The sequence below is a fragment of the Metopolophium dirhodum genome, chromosome 4, assembly GCF_019925205.1.
Source record: "Metopolophium dirhodum isolate CAU chromosome 4, ASM1992520v1, whole genome shotgun sequence".
In the NCBI taxonomy this organism is placed as follows: Eukaryota; Metazoa; Arthropoda; class Insecta; order Hemiptera; family Aphididae; genus Metopolophium; species Metopolophium dirhodum.
This window is the reverse complement of record NC_083563.1, coordinates 34,866,002-34,889,722: the sequence shown is the minus strand read 5'-3', so window position 1 is coordinate 34,889,722 and position 23,721 is coordinate 34,866,002. Positions and strand designations below refer to the sequence as shown.

The 23,721-nt window shown below is 26.4% G+C and overlaps 1 protein-coding gene across 4 annotated transcripts; it reads left to right on the top strand.

Moving 5' to 3' along the window:
• Positions 1-162: 162 nt before the first annotated feature.
• LOC132942847 (elongation of very long chain fatty acids protein 4-like) lies at positions 163-22,325 on the top strand. 4 transcript variants are annotated; one of them, XM_061011505.1, is made up of 9 exons: positions 163-401; positions 11,377-11,548; positions 12,452-12,565; positions 12,890-13,080; positions 15,229-15,318; positions 15,660-15,716; positions 16,638-16,743; positions 18,457-18,593; positions 19,106-22,324. In XM_061011505.1, exons 3-9 carry the CDS (start codon positions 12,484-12,486, stop codon positions 19,262-19,264), a joined length of 822 nt encoding a protein of 273 aa, XP_060867488.1. In that variant the 5' UTR covers positions 163-401; positions 11,377-11,548; positions 12,452-12,483; the 3' UTR covers positions 19,265-22,324. The 4 variants fall into 4 exon arrangements, with proteins under 4 accessions (XP_060867488.1, XP_060867487.1, XP_060867489.1 ...); XM_061011504.1 differs by lacking the exon at positions 163-401 and adding an exon at positions 6,830-7,065; XM_061011506.1 differs by lacking the exons at positions 163-401; positions 11,377-11,548 and adding an exon at positions 6,830-7,065 and having other exon boundaries at positions 19,106-22,325.
• Positions 22,326-23,721: the final 1,396 nt, after the last annotated feature.

Here is a 23,721-nt window from a genome sequence, read left to right as displayed (position 1 = left end):
TATGATAATCATATTAAAATTAGATTACAAAATGATGTTACATTGTTGTCAATTGATTTAATTTGAATAATATTCACAACTCAAATAATTAGTGGTTTTAAAAACATTGAAGAAATAAAAATGCCAAAACAAGAACAAAATAAAATGAAATTTTCAAGCAGCTATTATACTGGTCAGATATAATATGTAATTCGCTCATGATACACGTGTACAATTAATAAAAACCAGACAATTTTCATTTTGAACAAAAATATCAATTTTGGTTACAATATACAAAAAAAAAAATAGAAGTGATTACAGTATTGCCAATCATATTGTTATCTATTTGTATTCATAAGTGAGAGTAATTATTACTAATTTGTAGGATACTACTTTTTGAAATTCTGAACAGAGCTATTTACGTAAGTATACCTAATCTATTGATTTTACAATAATGTGTATTCTATTGTTTTTTTTTTTCAATACATTCAACTTAGAGTATGGTTCTGATATCAAATTTATTTATTTGATAATTTGGTGTTTCAAAAGTAAAAATTCCCGGTACTTTTCAAAATAACCTTAAAACCGAGAAAAAAAATTTTCAGAAATACTGGAATTTTTACGCAAATCCACTTTTGACACAATAGTTTTTTTTTTTGTTGAAAATCAAAAATATATAACAACAGAGGCTTGACAATTTCACCAAATGTCATCTTATAAGAATTTACAAATTACAAAAAATGTTGGCTCTTTTTGTGATGTTTATAATTATTTTAATTTTAGATTCTGAGCGAAGCGATGAATGTATTGATTTTACAATGATGTGTATTTTTTTATTTTTGTGTCTGTCATCAACTTTTAGGACAGTAAAAGTGCTTGGATTTTCTTCAACAGTAACTTTTCTGATAGGAAAGTGAATCTAGTTGGTACTTTGGGGGGCAAAACTAAAAAGTAGTTTTCCCAGTGGTTTTCAAATGCGACGTGAAAAACAAAAGAAAAATTAAGGAAAAACGGGAATTTTTACGCAAAATCTGTTTTCGAGAAAATCGATTTTGGTTTTTGGTGTAACTCTAAAACAAATGACCGTAGGGACATGAAATTTTGACTGAATGTTTATATCAGCATTTTCTATACACCATAAAATTTGAAAATATTTTGACTCTTTTTGAGCTGTTTACGGACATTGTCAGTTTTCAATTTTTTTAGTTTTTTTTTCTATAAATATCAATAAAATTTTATCTATTGGGTAAAAAAGTTTGAAAATTTAATAGAAGGCTCCTAGGTTATTGTTCCAAAGGCAGATGAAAGAAATTAAAAATCTTTAGACGCAGTTTTTATTTATAAGCATTTAAAGTTCAAATTTTGACAAAATACGGAAAAATCACGAAAATTAGCAAATTATTTTGAGTTGAGAAATTTATGAGAATTCATAAAAAATTTTTCGTTTTAAATCTAAGATTTGAAAATGTAATATAAGATTACTCATAAGTTTGTCTACCTTTATCAAAAAAAAATGTCTACAAGAAACTTTAATTAAATTTTTATGAGCGTCTGAAATTTATATTTTTACAACATTTGATATTCACTCGATTTCTCATGTAACAATTTTCTTACTTTATTGTAATTAAAAAACGAATGACTGTAGATACTTGAAAATTTCACTGAATGTTTATATCAGTATTTTCTATACACCATAAAATTTTGAAAATATTTTGACTCTTTTTGAGCTGTTTACGGATATTGTCAGTTTTAAATTTTTTTAGTTTTTTTTTTTATGAATATCAATAAAATTGTATTTGTTGGGTAAAAAAGCGTGAAAATGTAATATAAGGCTCCTGATATATTGTTACAATAGCAGTTGAAAAACATTAAAAATACATAGGCACAATTTTTTTTTATAAGCATTTAAAGTTCAAATTTTGACAACATTTATCAAATTTATAATTTATTAATTATTTTGTAGTTAAAATGTACAAAATGTTTAACTTTTATGGCTAAGGATTGAAAATTTAAAACACGGCTCCACGTAAATAGGTTATATATAAATTACTTTATTCACAATAATATCATCAAATATACTTGGTAATATCATAGGCTGACTGACCGTTTTCGCTCAGAATCGTTTTTCTTATACAATGATATTATATCATTGAATTCAAATTTAACACCATCCATAACAGTGACCCACTTGGTGACCTACTGTACAGCAGAGCGACATCTACTTACCCACCTTTTTTATTATAAATAGCTTTAAATAGTTCAAATTTTGACAAAATTCGTTAAATCAACAAAATTTGTAAGCAATTTTGTAAAAATGTATATCTATTCAAATTGTATAGCTCAGGCTTGCTAATGTAATACAAGGTTCCTCACAAGTAGTTCATACTGGTCCCTAAAAGTCTAAAAAATGGACACCCGGGAAATGGGCCACAAAATTAATATATCATAGATAAATTGCTTATTACAAATTTAAATTTCCTATTTTCATTAGATGTATGATGATTTATGTTGACGGCACTTTTGAATACTGTGCAAATCATTTTTATCAATTATTTTCTATTCATGGCTATTATAAAGATAATCCATATGTTCCTCTAGTATTTTGTTTATTTCAAGACAGTCAAAAAAATAGTCATATATCAACATTAAAATCAATTATTCTTTATTGCCCTGATCATATTTTACATTTTAAGCCAACAAGAGTTACTGTCGATTTACATGGACTGACATAGAAATTGTAGGATGTAAATTACACGTTGCGCAATCATGGTGGTGAAAAATTTGGACTGAAGTCTTGAGTAAAGAATATAAAGATAAAACTTCTAAAATAGGTAAATGACTAAGAAATATATTTGGAATTCCATTTCATATCCAGAAGAAGTAGATAACTGCGTTGCAATGGTTTTTTATAAGTGAGATACCACATATCAATAAATTAACAACATTTTCCGATGTTGACACTTATATTTGTGACGATACTATTTTTCCTCCACGTATTTTTATGTATTAGAAAAAAAATAATAATTAGGTAGTTAATAAGCGTTACATATTCATATATTGTTATGCTACCTACACATTTATGGCCCAATCTTCGAGTACACTTTAAAAATATAGATTTTATTTGTGACCCAATACCCGGGTAGTAAAATGTAAACAAATATTTTATACTTAACAGTTAGATGAAATGTGGCCCAATTACCGACCACCCTAAAAAATGAGTAATTTTTTTATAGATATTTTCAGTTAAAATTTGGATGAAATTTTATATTTAAACGCAGAATTACGATTATATTTATATTTTGTTGTAATTCATTATTTATTCGTAGGTATTTATCTTAGATACATATTATATGTGTTTTATTCTTTCAGATATTTATTTGACGTAGGCATTTAATTAAATTTAAATTCCTTAAGGTTTATAATTAAGGATTGTTTATTATGTACATTATAATCAAGTAATTTATATTCCAATTGCATTCTTCTATATTATATTTAATCTTGTAAACTTCAAATTGCATTAAAAAAATATCTTCCTAGATAAATTACCTAATTCAATTTTATTCTCAACTCCTAAGAAATAAGAATTACATGAACATTATGTTAATTTGCAAAACAACTTGGCATTATAATATAATTATTCTACGTTTTGATGTAGGTATTTCCATTTGCAACTTTGATTAACTATAATAAATTGGTATTTCCTATTTCAAATAGGTAACAAATAATTTGAGCTCTGACCTATTATTTTTTTTTTTTCAAAAGAATACTTAATACATGACAACGAACACAATGAATTGTAATATGTAAATGTATTGAAAATACATTGATTCGGAAAACAATATTAAAATATTAATTTATTTTAATTATTTGAAAAAAAAAAATTCCCGGGTAAATTGCTATGCTGTAGAGTTGGTTTTTAGTGTACCTCGTCATTGAGTGGGTCACTGTTACGTGTGTGTCAAATTTGAAATCATTCATACAGAAAATGATTCTCAGCAGAGACGGTGTGTCAACTATTTCTAAGGATATTTAATAATTTATTTATAATACTTTAAGTAATTCATTTTTCTATAAGTAACATAGTACATTATGTAAAGTAACTAAATTTTTAACAAAACAAATCACATATGTAATTTGTATAATATTATACCATATAATATTATAAATTATAATGTTAGTAACTTGCAAGTGAATATACCGACGTATATTAAAACATTAAAACGGCGTGAACAGATAGAAAATAAGTAAAGCTTAATATAATTAGGTTGTTAGTCTAAATATCTTTAAAATTGAATTGTGTATAGAAAATAATAATATAACAGAAAAAAGCCTCTACGATTATATTGTTTGTATTACAGCAAAATAACTAAAACCATTATCGGAAAATCATTATTTTTCATTTGTCCGATTTTAACCAAATTTAACAGCAAACGGTTATAAAAAAAATGTGTAATATATATACTTTTTCATATTTTTCAATAAATTTAAGTCGTAAGAACAACTTACGAGAAACCTTAATATAAATCAAAACAAATTTTAAAATTTTAAATGTCAATAAATAGTTTAAAAAAATATGGCCATAATAATTTTAAAATTATAACATGTCTATAAAATGCTAATATAAATATTTGGTGGAAATTCAATTTAGGTATTCATGGTAAACTATGGATATACATTTTTGAATTACCTACAACAAAAAACTCAATCAATTTTTACTACTAATAAATTCATAGTATTCCCTCAACTGCAATTCCAAATTTAAAATATGTAGTATTATTTATATCTCTTATTGTTATAAAACGTATAAGCATTTTCATTAACAGTTTGTAATTCCACTAAAATTGTAACATAACCTTGTTCGTCCATGCAACCAAACGTTTAATTAAAATAAAAAAAAAATTGTCTTTGTCGTAAACTGGCGTTACGTAAATCTTTATTTTTTTTTTAGTTTTTCCTGATTATTTTTTAAATGTATGTGAATTTTTACTTTTGATCACTTAAGGAACAAACTAGATCCATTTTACTACCAGAAACCACCCTCAATATCTCAATATTGAAAAAGGACAATTAAGTTTGCACGAGAAAACATGTAGGTAATAATACCTATGCAGAAGATCAAAAACCAAACCCTTAAATTTGATGATGATGGAAAATGTGTATAATAAATAACACACAACACTAAAACGCAAAAAAATAAAACATTAAGTTTGCATAATAATATATTGTAATATATTCTTTAAAAAAGACATTAAAGTTACATCAAACCTACAGTTATGCAAATAACAAATATCTGTGAGAACAAATGTTAATTTGTACACAGTATTTGGATAGATGCATGCATACTTGGTACATCTGAGATATTTAATAAAAACAACCTACGCTGCTCATGTGAGGGGACTAATACAGTTTCTTAGCAGCCCATAGGTTGATACTTTTTCCATCTGTTGGGTAAACAAAACAGACAAAATAAAAGGTCAACTAATATTTTGTTTCTGCTTCTATCAATAACTAATTCCACCCTCGGCCGTAGCCTAGAAAGTCAATTAGGAAATACAGCTTTGTTACCTACATGACAGGGATATATATATATGTCACTTGAACCTTTACAACTATTCGAATCTTGATTATCTAGGACACCAAGTCTGCAAGCTCTATAAAAATAATACAAGAACATTATTGCAAAAGTAAGGGACTAACCTAGAACAAATGTATTTCTCTGAAGAACTAAAATAAAATAATTTACCTTTGATAGTGTGATAGCTACTATACGTACATGGTTTTTAGTTATAAATTTTAACACCGTCACGTTAGAATTTATAACTACAAACTATGTACGTAAAGTATCACACTATCAAAGGTAAAATTATTTTATTTTAGTTCTTTATAGAAACAAATTGGTTTTCAATAATTTAAGTAGGTGTTTTAAAGTTTTCACTTGTTCAAGGGATATGATTCTATTATACCTATTCCATCTTTATTATATGTGATTCAAATAATTAATGCGGTAAAATTTGACTTCGCTCTGACGCAATATTAAGACTCGACGTTATGCATCTACATAATATATGATATTATGTCTGTACCTATCTTAAAAAAAGGTAACCAAGTTATGCTGTAAAAATACCATTATACTTACACATTCGGATTAATACACTTAAGATATTTTAAATATTTTTTTTTTTTTGTTGAACAAAAATATATATTTACAATCTGTATTTACATGTAGTACAATAAGTTAACGGGATGTGGGTTGATTAGCGGGAGCGGGAAGTCACCCAATGGTGGCACCCCGTAAAATATAATACATTTATAGTTATTATTATTATTATTATATTATTACCGAATTAATATACAAGCGCAATGAAATTCTTAGTAAGGCATGTTGATTTCTAGAAACTAGAATTCCAGAGAATTTAATAGACTTTTCGTAAGTAGTGTTTACAAAAAATTATGTTTTTCTAAAAGCTTTGAGTAGAATAATTGTAATTTAGAAATGGCTTAACCGTTCATCTAATCGTGTAGCAGTAGACACAAAAATATATTATATGTAGTAAGTAGTGAATATCTGTAATTTAAACTTAACATAATTCTTATAAATGATAACATGTAATTTTCATATACACGTGGCTTCTCAACTAATTTAGCCCTATTTTTCGAACAACATGACTCGCCAATATTTCTCCGTGAACTTTTTGGTAACTGAATTAGTAAGTTCTTTCATATGGTGGCATTGCTAATGGTGATAAACAGTAATAAATTATGTCAACGGTCTCTGACCCTGTGTAAAATGCAAATTTAATTGTACAGCTGTTGTTTCTATTTCATTATAAAGTAAAACCGACGACACCGTATCGTTTAGTAACATTCCTATAATGATGCATAAACATAGTGCCTATCTATCGATGTAATAAAACACTATACCGCTAATACCTTAATATATGTGTGTGTTTGTGTGTGTGTGTGCGTGTGTGTGTATGTGTGTGTGTGTAATAAATTGTACTGAAATCGTTTTTTTCATTTCTTAAGTAACCGAACAGTAGTTGAACAAACGTTTCAACTTCCGATCAAACTATTTCTTTATTTAAGGTAAGATACTCTTGATATAAAATTATACTAATTTAAAAAATATGTTGATATTATATATATATATGTACATAGTTATTTCGTATAACCCATCCCATTCAAAATATGTGTGTTCGCTTCTGTAACCATGAATAAAAATAAAATGATAATAATTAAATATATGTTATCGTGAGTTGTGACGGCCGATCGTATACATTGAAAATCGTTGGATGGAAGACATATTTTCTAATTTGGTACTTTTGAAAGTTCAAAATTGAAAATTAAAAATAGTTTTCGAAAAAAACATCATGAAAAACAACAAAGAAATATGGTAATTTTTACGCAAAACCAATTTTTTGAAAAAATATTTTTAATTTGTTGGTCGTTATTTAAAAATTAATATCAAGCCCAATGAATTTTGCCTCTTTTTGAGCTATTTATAGCCTTGAGAAATTTTTCCAATTTTGTAAGTTTTTTTTAAACTATTGTATTCATTACGTTAAGAAGCTTGCAAACTTTAACGCAAGGGTCCTCATAAGACGGCCTAATAGTGGTTCAAAAATATTAAAGGTACGTAAATTTCAAATTTTGACAAAATTCATCAAAATCCCGAAAATTTGTAAACTATATTTCAGTTAAAAATTCATAAAAGTTTTTCTTCCTCCTTCGAAAATAACAAGTTTACCGGAAAGTTACGCTATTTATAGTCATAAGATATTTTCGATTTTATTAAATTTTTTTTTTAATTATTAAATTTGATAGTTTACACAAGTATGCTAGAATGACACAACATCTCCGCTCAGAATCGTTTTTCATATGCAATAATTTATTATCGAATTCAAATATAACATACCATAATAATGACATGCTCTTTGACTATGGTACCCACTTCTCCACATTTTTTAAATTATTATATTACTATACAATACTGTACGTTTATAACGAGTATTTAATTTTTTGTCAAATATATTTTCATAATATTAATAGTTAGCTTAGTTTTAAATACTTAAACGACGGACGTAAAATTACAGTACTTAGATAAAGTTTAAACATTTTCGATTATAAATGACACTAGGAATGAATTGGTCATTCAATAGTGTTTTTTTTTTTTGCAATGGATACTTCTTTGATAGTAGAGCAACTCTAAAAATGTATATGACAACTTTATAGACAGAAAATCTTATCCTAAAAACATTATTTTTCAATGTTATCGGTAGGCATAAGAAAAGTTACAGAACTGCGGTAAACATTGGATAAATGTATAAGCAAGTGTGGTTTTGAATAATCTCCACTCAGAATTGATTTTATGGATGCGATTTTTCCCAAATGTAATAGTAATACACAAATATTAAAATATCACATCTGTCACAAAAGTATGAGCTAACTAAGAGGAGTGCACATACCTGGTCTTTTATTGGACTATGAAAGATTCTAATATCATCAAAAGTATTAATTATCTTTAGGTACATTTTAAAAATGGTAAAGTTAGCCAATTATTATTATTATTATTATTTTTTTTTTGTGGGTGGGGGCAAGAGTGGAAATATTAAGCTTAGATCTTAGAAGATGCATAAAATGATTTTCTAAGCTAATGAAATTTAAAAAAAATTCTATAAGTATCTTTAATTACATAATTGAATTACATGTTGTTTACATATACGAGTAAATCTCAGGCTTAAAAATATGTATATTTTAAATAATTTGAAATTTAAAATTCAAAAAATGTAGTATTATTTTTTGCGAATGACCAATTGACGAATCTAGTCAATCTACGGTAGTTAGATAGGTAATACATTTTTGTTTAATAATTTTTTATAGAACAATATTTAATTTTGTAATTTAGTTGTAACAAATCTAGTCAAACGAAAATAATCACATTTTATTCTAATATTTCAATTTTCTTATGACAATAGTTTATAGTTATGTGTCGGTATATAAAAAATATTATTCGTAACAATACTGATGCACAAACTTGCTATGCCCAAATGTTTTATAATCAGACGATCGTTTAGGCCTAAAATTTAACACTAAACAGTCAATATTTTAGATTTTCTTATAACGTTCCATTAAAATTTTGTGAATTATTTTTCAGTTAGGAATGTAAAAAAATTTTGTTTTTCATAGCTAACATAAAACATTTAAAAATAATTTTTTCTAACTTTAATAAAAAAAAAGTTTACCGCAAAGCTACGGTATTTATAATAACCATAAGATATTTTCGATTTTAATAAACTATTTTTAAAATTAAAAAATTTATTTGTATGCTAAGATAACACAACGTTTCCACTCAGAATCATTTTTGGTTTGCAATGATTTATTATTGAATCCAAATATTATAACACATCCATTACAATACTCGACAACTACTGTAAAGCAGACCGGTGTCCACATTGTTTAATGTGTATTTACATAATATATTGTGTTGTAAATGCCACTCTATGTGTGTTAAAACAATTGTATGTATTTTGCACAATTTCCAGCGTTTAATAAAAGGAATATTGAATTTATTTTATTTTCATAGTAAGTTGACTGATTATAAAATATTACATCGTATAAAGATATTCACCATAAAATATTTCAAATGTAATTTAACTATGTCTCGACGCTTAAATGCTTTATTGTAAGTAAACAGCAAAAATCAATTAATTCACCATTATTATCAGACACCGATTAATGATATTGGAATCCTTGAAATATTTTAGTTTCCAAGTTAGATGGTTAATATGAAATATTTTTTTTTAAACGTTATTATTTAAAGCTAGTAAGGCTAGTAGGTGTACCGAAATAAATTGTAATAATTATAAATTATTATGAAAAAGTAAAACCCTTGCATTAAACTTTCAAGATTTTTTCTTAAGTGAAAAAGTAATTATCGACGATAATTTAAAAATAGTTTGAAAATTTTACCTTTTATGATAAATGGGTATTTTAACGTTTCTTGAAAATTTCGAGTTACTTTCGAGTTATTCGTTTTGGAAATACAATAAAATATCAAAAATCAATAGATGGAAATTCGTTAATTTACCGGTGAAAATCCAATATTGTAAAAATTTAAATTCAAACGCACTTATTACTTATTACTTTCCAGTAAATTTTTTTTGTTTGAAGTAGAAAAATTTTTGTGGAATCTTTTAATAAAATATCTAATGTTAGCTATTGGAAGAAAAACTTTAATGAATTTCTAACAGAAAAATAATTTGAAATTTTGATGTATACTTTAAATGTATATAAAAAATAATAGTGCCTAAGTATCTTTAACATTTTTGAACTTCCATTAAAAAAAACTTATAAAAAACCTTACATCAAAAATTAAAGCTTATTAAGTCAATATATTTCAAAAATATTACCATGATAAATGCTAATATAAATATTTGGGAAAATTTCAAATATCTAGTTATTAGTTTTTGAGTTACTCCAAGAAAATTGGTTTTGCGTAAAAATTACCATTTTTTTTACTTTTTATTTTGTTTTTCCCGAGGCTTTCTAAAACTACTGGTAAATTTCTATTTTGATCTCTCGAATGCACAATACATTCATTCGCTACGCTCAGAATCTAAAAGACGAAGAAGTTTGTCAGCTTATATTTTTAAAATTTAGTAAAATATATTTAAATATAAAATTTTATAAAATGTGTATTAGGTACGTAGATACAAGGTAATATAGAAATTGTATTTTATGTTTACCTATAAATATATTAAAGTTGTTGGTATCAACATTTAAATTGAAATAGCTCAGACGCGTTTGAGCATCATTGCATCACATTTGTAGAATATAAAATGTAATAGGTACCCTTAAAATATTCTATCGATTTGTATACACCATTTTTTTATTTACAATAAATCATCATACATGATTTTACACTTGAAAGTGCATTGTTTGTAAAAAGCATTTATTTAAAACAGCTTATAATCGAATAAGAAATTTCCTTCAGTTTTTAACTAACGTGCAGATGTGTGAAGATCACCTACTTATAGAAAAAATAGGGTTTTTTTTCTGTCCTTGTGATTATAAAGTACTCTACTACTCTGCTATCAGTGAAACTTTCTTGGTGTAAATTGTTATTGATATTTACCTTGGAAGTACCTAAGAGTGGGTTACCTAAATTAAAATCTAAACATATGTCCACCATTTCCCATACCATCACACGAAATCTATAGAAAGGTTGTAATTAAAAAAACATTAATATATTTATTTGATTTATACTTAAAATAAAATATTAACGTGTGTTCAACTCGTTCATGCTTAAAATGTTTAACATTAGTACTTTAGTAACCACCTTTAATAGCTAAATACTAATTTTAATTTTTAATTTTTTATTGTTGGATTATTTTTCAGTACCTAAAATTATTTTATATTTTCACTTAAAAGTATTGACGAGATTACGAGACTGGTCGAGAACTCAATAGTGAAGACATGAAAATACATTATTTGACTTAATTGTTATTATAAGACTTATATAGTTTTTAATAAAACTATACCTACATCAGCTGTTCACGTGATATTTTAGGTAACGCATTTTATAAAAGTATAATAGGTATATTTTACAGTTTAGTTTAAGAATATTTTGTTTACTATATTTAATATTTTATACCCATATACTATAATAATTATTATTTAAAACTAATTATAAAATAGTATCACTAGATATTCAAATCTATTATTTTTTCTCCATTCAGATTGATAATCACAAATTCAGTGTATGGTTAAATATTTAAATGTTAGCTTCTTATATTATACACAAATACCGAATTAAAATTATATTACCTATAGGTAATAAAATAAAAATCTTATATTTAAACTTTAAAAGTAATAATAATAACTACTTAGAACATGTTTGTATTATAACAGTACCTACACAGAGTAAATTAGTGGCCTCCTTGCTTAAATATTTTATAAAATATAAATTATATACATATCATAACCATTACCTATACATATTTTATGATTTATACATAAACCACAACCTTTAAACCCCAATTATACAATTAAGGTGACTAACCCTAGCCACAGCTAGTAACCAGAAATAATTTTTTTCTCACCAGTTAATTCAGTTACTTACCTAGTTATTTCAGTTACTAACCTAACCTATCCTACAATGTTAAAAATTAAATTAACAACTACCTATCTCATAAAATATTTAAATATTTAATATAAAATAAATAATAAAATGTTAAGTTTGATCCTCACACTAATTGAAATATAGGAATAATAGTAAGAAAAAAAATTAAAAAAATATTATAAGACGTAAGTTGACTTGGTACCTGCTAACTACAGCCAGCCTTAAATACATTTTAATCTATAAAAATATATTAGGTACTTACCTAATTATATTAAATTATTTAAATATATAACTCAGCTATATAAGGTTTATTACTAACTTTTATGACTAATGATTATATTTTTGTTTTAGTGAATACTCAATTGATCAAATCAATTACAAATATGACTAATGTGAATTTGAATAATTTCATTAATGAAACGCAGCATCAATTTTTAAACTTATTAAATCAAGAATTGAAATTTGGTTAGTATATATCCTATATTATAAGTACTTATAATATATTATAATATTATATTGTTAGCTACAACATATATTATACTTTATTTTAAGTATTTTTTATATCATTTTTTTTTCACAATCTATACAAATTATTAACATTTTTATAGCCTTTAAGTTCCCACTTTATTTACTGTATTATCAATCCTTGTAAAATGCAATGTCACAATAATAGTTTCTTACCTGAAATTAGGTACTGTTTTTAAAATATAATAACACAAATATAAATAAAATTTTAAAATTACTAACGGTTTGCCTTGTAACATTGTATAATATATTTTTATTTCATAGATAAAAATGCCGATTCGTGGATGCTTATGAGTACACCATGGCCAGTTGTATCAATTCTGATAGCTTATATGTTATTTGTGCTAAAATTAGGCCCAAAGATGATGGAAAACCGGGAACCATTTAAAATAAAACGTATTATGATGGTCTATAACATTGTACAAACCATTTATAACATATTCATTGTATCAGAGGTAAGTTTAATGCATTGTAATCGTAATACATACGTATATACGAGATAGTGAATGAAATTCGCGCATGTGAAATCGCATTAAATTATTGTCAATAATTTTCTTCAATCGCATAGATAGGTACCATCTAACTGATTAAGAAATACATAGGTATTATAGTACAATAGTCAAATAAATTTATTAATAAATCATTGTAAGTTCTGGTGGTTAAGCTTGTCATATAATTTGTGGCCAGTACTCCCATCTATAGTATCCTGTATTCATATAATATATTATTATACCTACATTATGCATTTATCAAAATTTACCTGTATTGTAGGTAATAGTCAACTATAGGTAGGCATCTGCAAAGCTGCAAAATTATGTTTGGTATTCAAATATTCTTTGGGTCCTTGTTTAGTAAACTATTGAAGATAACTCCGCCCACTTAAAAGGTATTTATGTAAACTGCATTTGTATATTTATTGAGGAGATTCAGTAGATATCTACCAACAGTTTTTTTTCTTTTACGAAATGTCCATCGTACCAATCAAACTAATGGTCAAAATTAATTGAACTTCAGATGTTTTCAAATTTCATACAACATTTCTACTTTTGCCTGTATGGTAGACAAAATATAGATATCTACATACTTTTTACTTTTTAGTGAAAATATTACCAATCTGTGATGACGAAATTTGTACCGCTATTTCTTTTACTGCACTACACCTATAAATACTGCAATCACACTAACGATCACTTAACACTTAACACCTAGATAGTATACGCACTTCCACACTACACGCACGCACTTAGAAAATGTCCTTAAAAACTGAACTACTTAAAAGCAGTCAGTACCATAGAATCCTCTTAACAATTTTTATTTATTTATTAACTGGGTAGCTGATCCTACAAATTAAATAGTGACAAATTAAATAATGCCAGTGGATTTATCCTTCGATTTTCAACTTAAGTATGTTTTCTGGTGTAAAGTGAATCAAGTTGGTACTTTAGACAGTTCAAGGTGGGAAATTCCCAGGAGTTTTACGCTAAACCAGTTTTTGAAAAACTTTATTTAGCTTTTTTGATGTACCTAAAAAACTAATAACCGTAGATACTTTAAATTTTCACCGGATGTATATACAACCATTTTCTATACATCATACATTTTTTTTAATATGTTGACTCTTTTTGAACTTTTAAGAGGTATAAGAAAATTTAAATTTTTATTAGTTTCTTTTTAAATTATTGTCGATACAAATTTCTTGCTCTGTCAAAATACTTGAAAATTTAATTCAAAATTCCTCCTCATAATTTGTTGATAAAGGAATTGTTGATTAAAGTTGAGTGTAAATCCACAGTAATTTTGTATAAACGTTTAAAGTTAGAATTTTGTCAACATTTGTTAAAATCATACAAATTTGCAAGTTATTTTGAGTTAGAAATTCATAAAAAAATGTTCCATTTACATCTTAGATTCGAAAATTAACACAAGATTCCTCACACATTTTTCATCTTATAATGTAACAAAATAAAAAGTTTACTATCATAAAGTTTTTTTATGAGTGTCAGACGTTTAAATGTTGACCAAATATGATATTCTCACGTAAAATTAAGATTTCTCAATCTATATTCTTATTTTGTTGTTATGGCAACCCTACCAATATACAATCAAAAAAAATATTCGTTTTTGTATGCCAATTAATATCTATGTAAGCCTCTATTTAAAATACAAATTTCGGAAAAATGGCTTTGAGTTTCACATCCTCGAATATAAGATTAACCTACGTAGGTACAACGTTTCTGAAGTATGAGTGTGCAATAGATTTGCCTGAAGATAAGGCTTACGCCTTATACACAAACACCCGCCGACCCACCCACACACATTTCCTTTTATTAATATTTATAACTATTAACTAGACATACATTTTTGGTTGAATACTTTTTGGTGCACCTAACTATACTATATGATAAACTATCCTCGTAAATTGACGTAACGCGTGAAAGTTTTTAATAGATATTGAAAATTGAAAACCACCCAAAATCTATAACCCTAAATGTAGTATGTTACGATCACATGATTTGGACCCACTTACATCGATTTCACATTGTTTTGGAGCCAATTCAAAATGTGTACAACGAATTAAATTTATTTAAAACTTTAAATTACAGGTATTTCTTACACCCGGGATTTACAGATATTTAATGATCAATGTATGTAATCCAGATGAAAGTGAAAGTAATCGTCGTATCATAAATGTGGTAAGATAAATGTGAATAAATTAAGATATTATGAATAAAAAATCCTAATTATAGGTAATTCATTTTTTTATTCATAATAACTATTATTTAAATAAATTTATCATTCAATTTGTATGAATAAAGAACAGAAATATTACATTTTAGTTATAATTAAACCTAACACGTCATGGTTCATTATAAATATAATTATAATACATATATTATAATATATATTTTATATTTCACGTCATTCGATCTAAAAAAATTATGATATTATCATAAAAGTTTTAGTTTTCAATTGTTAATTTAAAATAACGTAGTACCTACCTTATTTGTATAATAATTACACATTTTATTTTCAGTTCTATGCACAGTCGTGGCATTTTTTTATATCAAAAATATTTGATCTTCTGGATACTGTAAGTACCTACTTTTAAAGTTTTAAACTATAATAATATTGTTCATACCTTCACAATAAATCATCTTAAAATCAATTCAAATAACATAAGTTTTTGCATTCATAAATACTGAATTAAAAATGTATTAAATTTTTTTCAAAAATCAAGTTCATTTTAACAAAAATATGGGCAATATTTGTTATATTAAATTTAAATTGTTGGTATAGTCATTATTATTATAATTAATAAATTTCTATAGTTGTATATAAGTATACAAATATACCATGTACAATATACAAAATACATAATATGCATAAACATAATATTGTATATACATACTACACAGTGTCGGACTGGCCCAGGCGGCTAGGAGGTGATCGCCTCCGAGGCCCCCACCCGTATTTTTCAAGAAATAAATGAAATTATTTACCAACATTTACCTACTATATATGTAGCCCAGTGGTATGCGTTTGGATCCATTAAATAATTTTATAATAATAATATAATATACATTTTATTATTTTAATGATACTAAAATCATAATATCTTAGCCCGTGGTAATAATAATATAACTATATTATAATTTTGGAATCTATGATAGTGTTTAAATACGTACTGTGATGTTTGATCGATATTATATTACTATATATTATATATATATATATATATATCGATCCATATTATTTGATAAATATCTATAAAACGTTTTTAAATTATTTTTTTTGAGATTTGGTATTTTTGAGAGGCACTTTGAATAATTTGCCTCCTGGGCCCTTTAGATCCCGGGCCGACACTAATATTACATCATAGATATATAAAACAATTTATATATCTATGTATTACATACATACGAACTACCTATGTCCTACAATATTATTATAAAATAAACTTTATAAAGTCTTTGGAAATTAATCATTTAATAAATATTATGTTTGATTTTAGGTATTCTTTGTGTTAAGGAAAAAACAATCTCATGTTTCATTCTTACACGTTTATCATCATGTAAATATGGTCGTCACTACTTGGACATTTTTGAGATTTATTAAAGGTAATCTTAACTTCTTATAGGCACCTTATAATTATGACTACTTTATAATTATGACGTTCGAGGGACCAGACAAATAGGTCATAATAACAGATAACACATTACAACCAATAGAGTTCTGCTGTCATTATATATACCCTATAGGCTACCAGGACCTATTTATTTCTAATAATAAAAAATTAATTGATCAAACAAAATAAAATAAAATAAATAAGTAAGATATTTTTTATAACTTGTAATGATTGGAAGCAAATGGAAGTAACAATATTCAATTTTAGGCCCATTCATTACAGTCAAAAATGAGGTTTTTATTTCCATAAGCTTTAGTTTTCAGTTTTTCACCAAAGAAATATCAATTCTGAACCTCATTGCAGCGTCCATGCAGGGAGAGTAGATTATTTAACTTAATAAAATGTTTAATGTGATTAAGGTGGTTATTGAAAATTACATGTTTGGGAATAACCATGATGGATGTAGGATTTCTGAAAAATAAACGATTTTCGTTTAAGAATATTCAAATGAATCGAATCAATGTGTAAAATGTAAATTAAAATTTAATAAATGATGGCTAGTAATACACAGCTACAATCTACGGTATATCTTATAATTAATTAAATTGTTTAAAAATAAATATATATAATATTATAATATATAGATACCTATTGATTTACACAATAAGTGTTTTTATTATTATTATTTGTGTCGTTAAGTTTTGAATTAGCTTAATTAAAAAATAAAATTGCTCTGTCGTATAGTAGGTGTCGAGTGGGTGAGCGTCTATAGTTTCGCGTAAACGTTTCAGGTTTTCTTAATTTTTTTCCCCGACGCTTTTGAAAACTACTATTTTCAATTTTTACATCTCGAATGCACCATCTAGGTTCACTTAACCACTATAAAACTTATTGAAGTTGAAAATCGAAGCATTATTTCGAATAATAATTATCGTGTACCCAAACAAAAACACACACACACACATCATTGTAAAATCAATACGTTCATCGCTCTGCTCAGAATCAAAAATAGGTTAACCTACCATTTACCAAACTAAAAAAATTCGTATAATAGGAAAATATAAGATAAATAATAATATACCTATTAACATAAGCTATTCTAAGAAATAGATGCTGATCCATCCGTCGCCTTCAATTAGAATCATTTCTTCATATATAGGTACATATATTGAATTCATTACTATACATCCAAAATAGTAGGTAGGTAATAAACTCAATGACGAGATAAACTCAAACTTTCTACTTATACGAATAAGCGAGCTCCCGTTTTTTTTTTTTAAAAATATTTAATCGACCTTAAAATTAGTCCCACATGGCATATTATGTTGTTTGTTATACCTTATTCTAATTGAATTTCTAAAATCTTACAACCATTATACCTATTTACCGTACACCAAGTCAAAATTATTTTATCATTAGTGTCCATTTTATATGTGCCTCTGCGAAACTACCTACCTTCTATCGGCATAGGTACCTCATACCTATCGTAAATTATTATGTGCAATACAAACATTTTTTATAGAAACAGACTGAGCTCTAGGAGATCAAATTTGAAACAGTGGTTTTTATACTATAATAGTTTACATGTGAAATAAAAGTATAGGATCCACACATGGTACCAAATACCTATATTATGACTGTGTCAGTGCGATAGGTAACAAAAAAAAATAATCAACAAACTAATACAAAAATTATGTTTGCGCAGGTCAACAAGGAGCTCTTTGTGGTATTCTTAACGCGATGATACACTCAATAATGTATAGCTACTATTTCCTATCAGCTCTTGGTCCTCAAATGCAAAAATATTTGTGGTGGAAGAAATACCTGACTCGTTTACAAATTGTAAGTAAAAATCATCAGTGTCATACAAGTATAATAACAATTGATAGCATACCTATAGGCTATAGGTGAAAATCGTCGTGGTAGGTACCTATAAAAATTATACAATTTACTATACAAATTGAAATATTGAATAGATATAAACTAAGTATGAATACGCAGTAACCTATTATACAAAAAAAATCATAAAAAATAATAATAGTAAATTACAATTTATCAACACAAAATACATCATTGCATAATGTGTCCGGCAAATATAAGACTTGCAACACAAAAACAAACACATTTTAAGTTCTTTTTTTTTCTTGTTGGATCTTATAATTATACGAACATATTTGATATGTAACTGCTTATATGTGCTGTTTTTCGTGTGGGGACTTACTAAACCCCAATGTGGCACATCTTACCAGTAAAGTAACCTGACTATTTTATACTTATCGACGATTTACGCCTATTAAAGCTATTATTCTAAACCTAGGACTTTTAATGAATAATATGTATCGTTTGGTTTTCAGATCCAATTCATATTAGGCCTTATTTACGGTATAAGCCTTTTTATTTACGATTGTAAATTTCCGAGACTATTCACCATTTACATGATATTCGACGTACTTTTATTTTTGTACTTGTTTTTAATATTTTACAAAAAAACGTACAAAGACAAAAATACCTAAGTCTCAATAAACTCGAAGACACCATAAAACACGCGTATTAAGCTGTGTCTATGCATCTATAATATAATATATACATATTTACGTGGATATTCGTAATGTTAATTATCAATTGATCAGTATAAAATACATAGGTACCTATACCTAAAACTATTTATATAGAAACATCAAACATTGAACTGCATACGATACATCATACATACCTACCCAATATACAGTATACGCACAAGATCCTCTGTAACCAGGATTTAATTTGTCATCTCTTACCACGATTTAAGTTAAGTATTTCAACTTAGTGTACAGCCCGTACTCACCCAAAATGTGGTTATTATATACGATATAGGTCACTTTGTACAGTCAAACATTAAAAATGTGAAACGCGAACAATTGTTGTAAGATCGAGTAAAAATGAAGATTGCAGAACGCGGACATTTTATACTATAGTACATATATATATATATTATATACACAATATTACTTATACTACTACATAATATATAGGTATAATATAAAAAAGTCTGAATAGTCATGACCATTTAAATTTAAAATGTTTTTAAGTTTAAATACCATTTGGTATAATATCCAATTTGGTAAAATTAATTTATAAATATGGTAAAGCACCATAAGTGCCCAATAATTGGTTGTTACCTGTACATTTTAGAAACTTTGATGATTTTGGCTTATTTATAATATCTTTGATTTACTTTCAAATATAAAATAAATAAAATAATGTTTAAATCTCATCAAACTTTATATTATATATACTTATATGTTTACAATATAATATAGGTACCCACACTAATACTATTTATGTATATAATAGTGCAGTGTCCGGGTTCTGCAAATTGCAATGTACCTACATTTTTACGTGAAGTGTCCGCGTTATGCATTTTCAACAATGGACCCTACAAAGTGACCGTTCATCCCAAAATATATTCATGACTCATCCTACTCTATTCAATAAATTTTATAAAAACAATGGCACACCTATAAAGTATAAATGACTGTGGCGTACACAGATATTTTCAATGGGAGGGGTTAGGTATATCCGTATATATAAAAAAAAATAATATGTACCTATATATTAAATATTTATATGATAAATCAAATTATTATTTTAATTTTATTAATTTGTATACATCTTAACAGTATACATATAGTAAAAAATACCGATGTGGGTGGGGGGTATAGTCTATACCTAGTACCGCATGGCTAAACCTCATTCCATTTTAAGCCAGGCGCATAACTGTGTGTAGTTCAATGTAGATGGTTACAGAAGATATGATTATGTAAGTAGATAGCTGATAGTTTTATTAGCGTTTTTATGGGGGTGGCTGCAGATCTCCCTGTTATGTTTCTGAACATTTTTAAAAATTAAGTGTTTTATATGCATTGGGCATCACAATATTTTTTTTTTGTGATTATTATATTACCCGTTACAATTTTTTTCTAAGAATAAATTGACAAAAGTTTTCCTGATAAATAATAATAATATATCATTATATTCTTAATTATATGCAAATATAAATATATCATTATTGTATACCTACCTCATATTCGGTAGCAAACTCGGACATTGTAGGTACTACATAACTGCCTACTATAATAGACGAGAAACACTACTGCAGTTCCATCGTGAGTGCACTGCTCTTGGTGTGCAACATATACCTACACGGTACACGGCACATTGCGCACAAGAATTTTTCGATTTTACAATACTTTTGAAATATACCTATCTGTATAATGTATCAGTGGCGGCTCGTGATTAAAATATTTGGTGATGCACACAGTGGTGACTCGTGATGTTTAAAGTAAATAATATATTAGTATTTAGTGTGCAATTATTGCAAAAGTTCTTTAAAAAAATATATATCAATAAACTCCAAATTCAAAATTTTTGAATGAGAAAAAATAAAAACAGAAAATACTGGTGGATCTAAGACAATAATGCCAATACGGTGATATTGCTACAGCTGCACACCGAGGTCCCTTTTATTTGTTAAGCCCCACAACTCAACGACCGGACGTATTTACACGGACCGACGGACAGTGTTCTGACCATAGACCTTATACTAGTTAATGTGTATTTATTGCATATCTCGTCTGTTTAACTGTTTACGCGAATATCAAATGTTTTTTTTAAAATTGATTTTTATATTATAGAATAATACAGTTTAACAGATATTGAATTAAAATTAAAATACATTTTCACTATTATATCTATATTAATCTATGTGGTGTTAATATTACCTGCACGCCTAGTCACGAATCACCACTGTAATATATTAATATTATATAGCTGCAACTTCTCTATCACGAGACCTGCACACCACCTACACAGAAATTAACGCATCATAAATCAAAAATGTATTAGTTTTTTAGTTTTTATTACCTACTATACCTTATAATATAAGACGACTTGATTTTAGTTTTTAACGATTGTAACTTACGATGTGTTTTACTTTTACAAGTAGGGTGTAAATGTGTAATCAATACTATTTTTGTTCTCCAGAGTAGGTATGAAAATTTTAAAATACTTCTATGTAACTATGTAAGTATAGGTACCTAGGTGCCGTAGGGATATCTAACATCTAATTATATTATAAATGAGGTAGTTTAACTGATAGGTACAATTTTTTTGAGTTACCAAAATTACTTTTGTATGTTTATATTGTTCATAGGATTTTATACTTCTAAAAATGTGCATACCTTTGGGCATGGCTAAATATATATATATATATATATATGGCTATATATTTAGCCATTCATATGGGTATATTAGATACCTATAAAGTATAAAATAACTAGCTAATATATTATTTTGAAACTTAAACTTAGATTAATATTATTATTTATTACAAAATATTTAATTATAATGTATACAATTTTTTAAGGCAAATGAGTAACAAAATAAAAATGTTGTAAATTATTAAAAATTATTATTTGAATCAATTGATAACTTTGAACATTGTTTAAACATTTTTAAACCTATTTGAGTTCTCTAGACAATATAGGTACACTAATGATTATTATCAGTATATAATAGTATATTATATTATATTATATTGCCTAATTGATTATAAATATACAATTATATTATATTATATTATACTTATACAATTGTATTAAGTATTATTAAAGCAATATTATTATTAAAAACTTACATATATTGTACCTTTATTTATTATTAAAGTACAATTGTCTTGTAGTTACTATTCTTAGAATAGTGCCTAGTGGCATTGATGTGTAAAAAAACATTTTTAAGAGTATTGTAATTGTAAGTACTACACTACCACAAAATAATGGAACGCATAATCTACCCATTTACTTTTTTTATAGTTTTTATCAGTAATTACTCAATATTGCCAGCTAATATTATATTGTATTTCCCATTTATTTGTCTTACATGACGTATGAAAATCACACATAGATTCACTCCGTACATACCTAAATGGCTAAATCCGTGATATTGAGGGATCAGAATCGGTGGTTAGGATACAAGTGTCGTCGGCAAAAGTATTGAGGATGGTGCAAGAGGTTGTGGGTATATCTGCAGTATAAATTAGGTATAAAAGAGGAGAAAGGTCACTGCCTTGAGGTACACCGGCGTTAATCGTAAATTGGTTTGAAATTGAGTTGTTTAGATTAACTTGGAAAGAATGATGAGTGAGATAGGATTTGAGTATTAAATAATATGGGGCTGGAAAGTTTGTTTTTAGTTTATGGAGGAGTCCGTTGTGCCATACTTTGCCGAACGAAGATTATTTAACTTAATAAAATGTTTAATCTGATTAATGTAGTTATAGAAAATTACATGTTTGGGAATAACCATGATGGATGTAGGATTTCTGAAAAATAAACGATTTTCGTTTAAGAATATTCAAATTAATCGAATTAATGTGTAAAATGTAAATTAAAATTTAATAAATGGCTGGAACAGCTACAATCTACGGTATATCTTATAATTAATTAAATTGTTTAAAAATAAATATATATAATAATATATATAGATACCTATTGATTTACACAATAAGTGTTTTTATTATTATTATTTGTGTCGTTAGGTTTTGAATTAGCTGTAATTACTCAATATTGCCAGCTAATATTATATTGTATTTCCCATTTATTGTCTTACATGACGTATGAAAATCACACATAGATTCACTCCGTACATCCGTGATAAAAAATTAAAAAAAAACATTGTATTGGCAACTTTATGATACGCATACCCCCACCCCGTCGACCATCATACAAAACTATAACTAGTTCACCGCTTTTCATTGTTTGTCATGATTAATACCATGCTATTTTATCATGTCTAAATCATAATAACATGACAAAACAATGTGGATATTGCTGTAAGCCCAAAATATCTTCACTGCTCCAATAAATACTAAAACGAACAGAAATAAATTTCCATTATGGATTGTAGTGACTGTTATACACCTGCACGGACTAAG

Excerpts from the sequence above, each read along its gene's own strand:
- LOC132942847 (XM_061011506.1), top strand. The coding sequence starts at position 12,484 with ATGACTAATGTGAATTTGAATAATTTCATTAATGAAACGCAGCATCAA. Across the intron at positions 13,081-15,228 it reads ACATATTCATTGTATCAGAG|GTATTTCTTACACCCGGGAT; the intron begins GTAAGTTTAATG and ends TTTAAATTACAG. Across the intron at positions 15,319-15,659 it reads ATCGTCGTATCATAAATGTG|TTCTATGCACAGTCGTGGCA; the intron begins GTAAGATAAATG and ends TTTTATTTTCAG.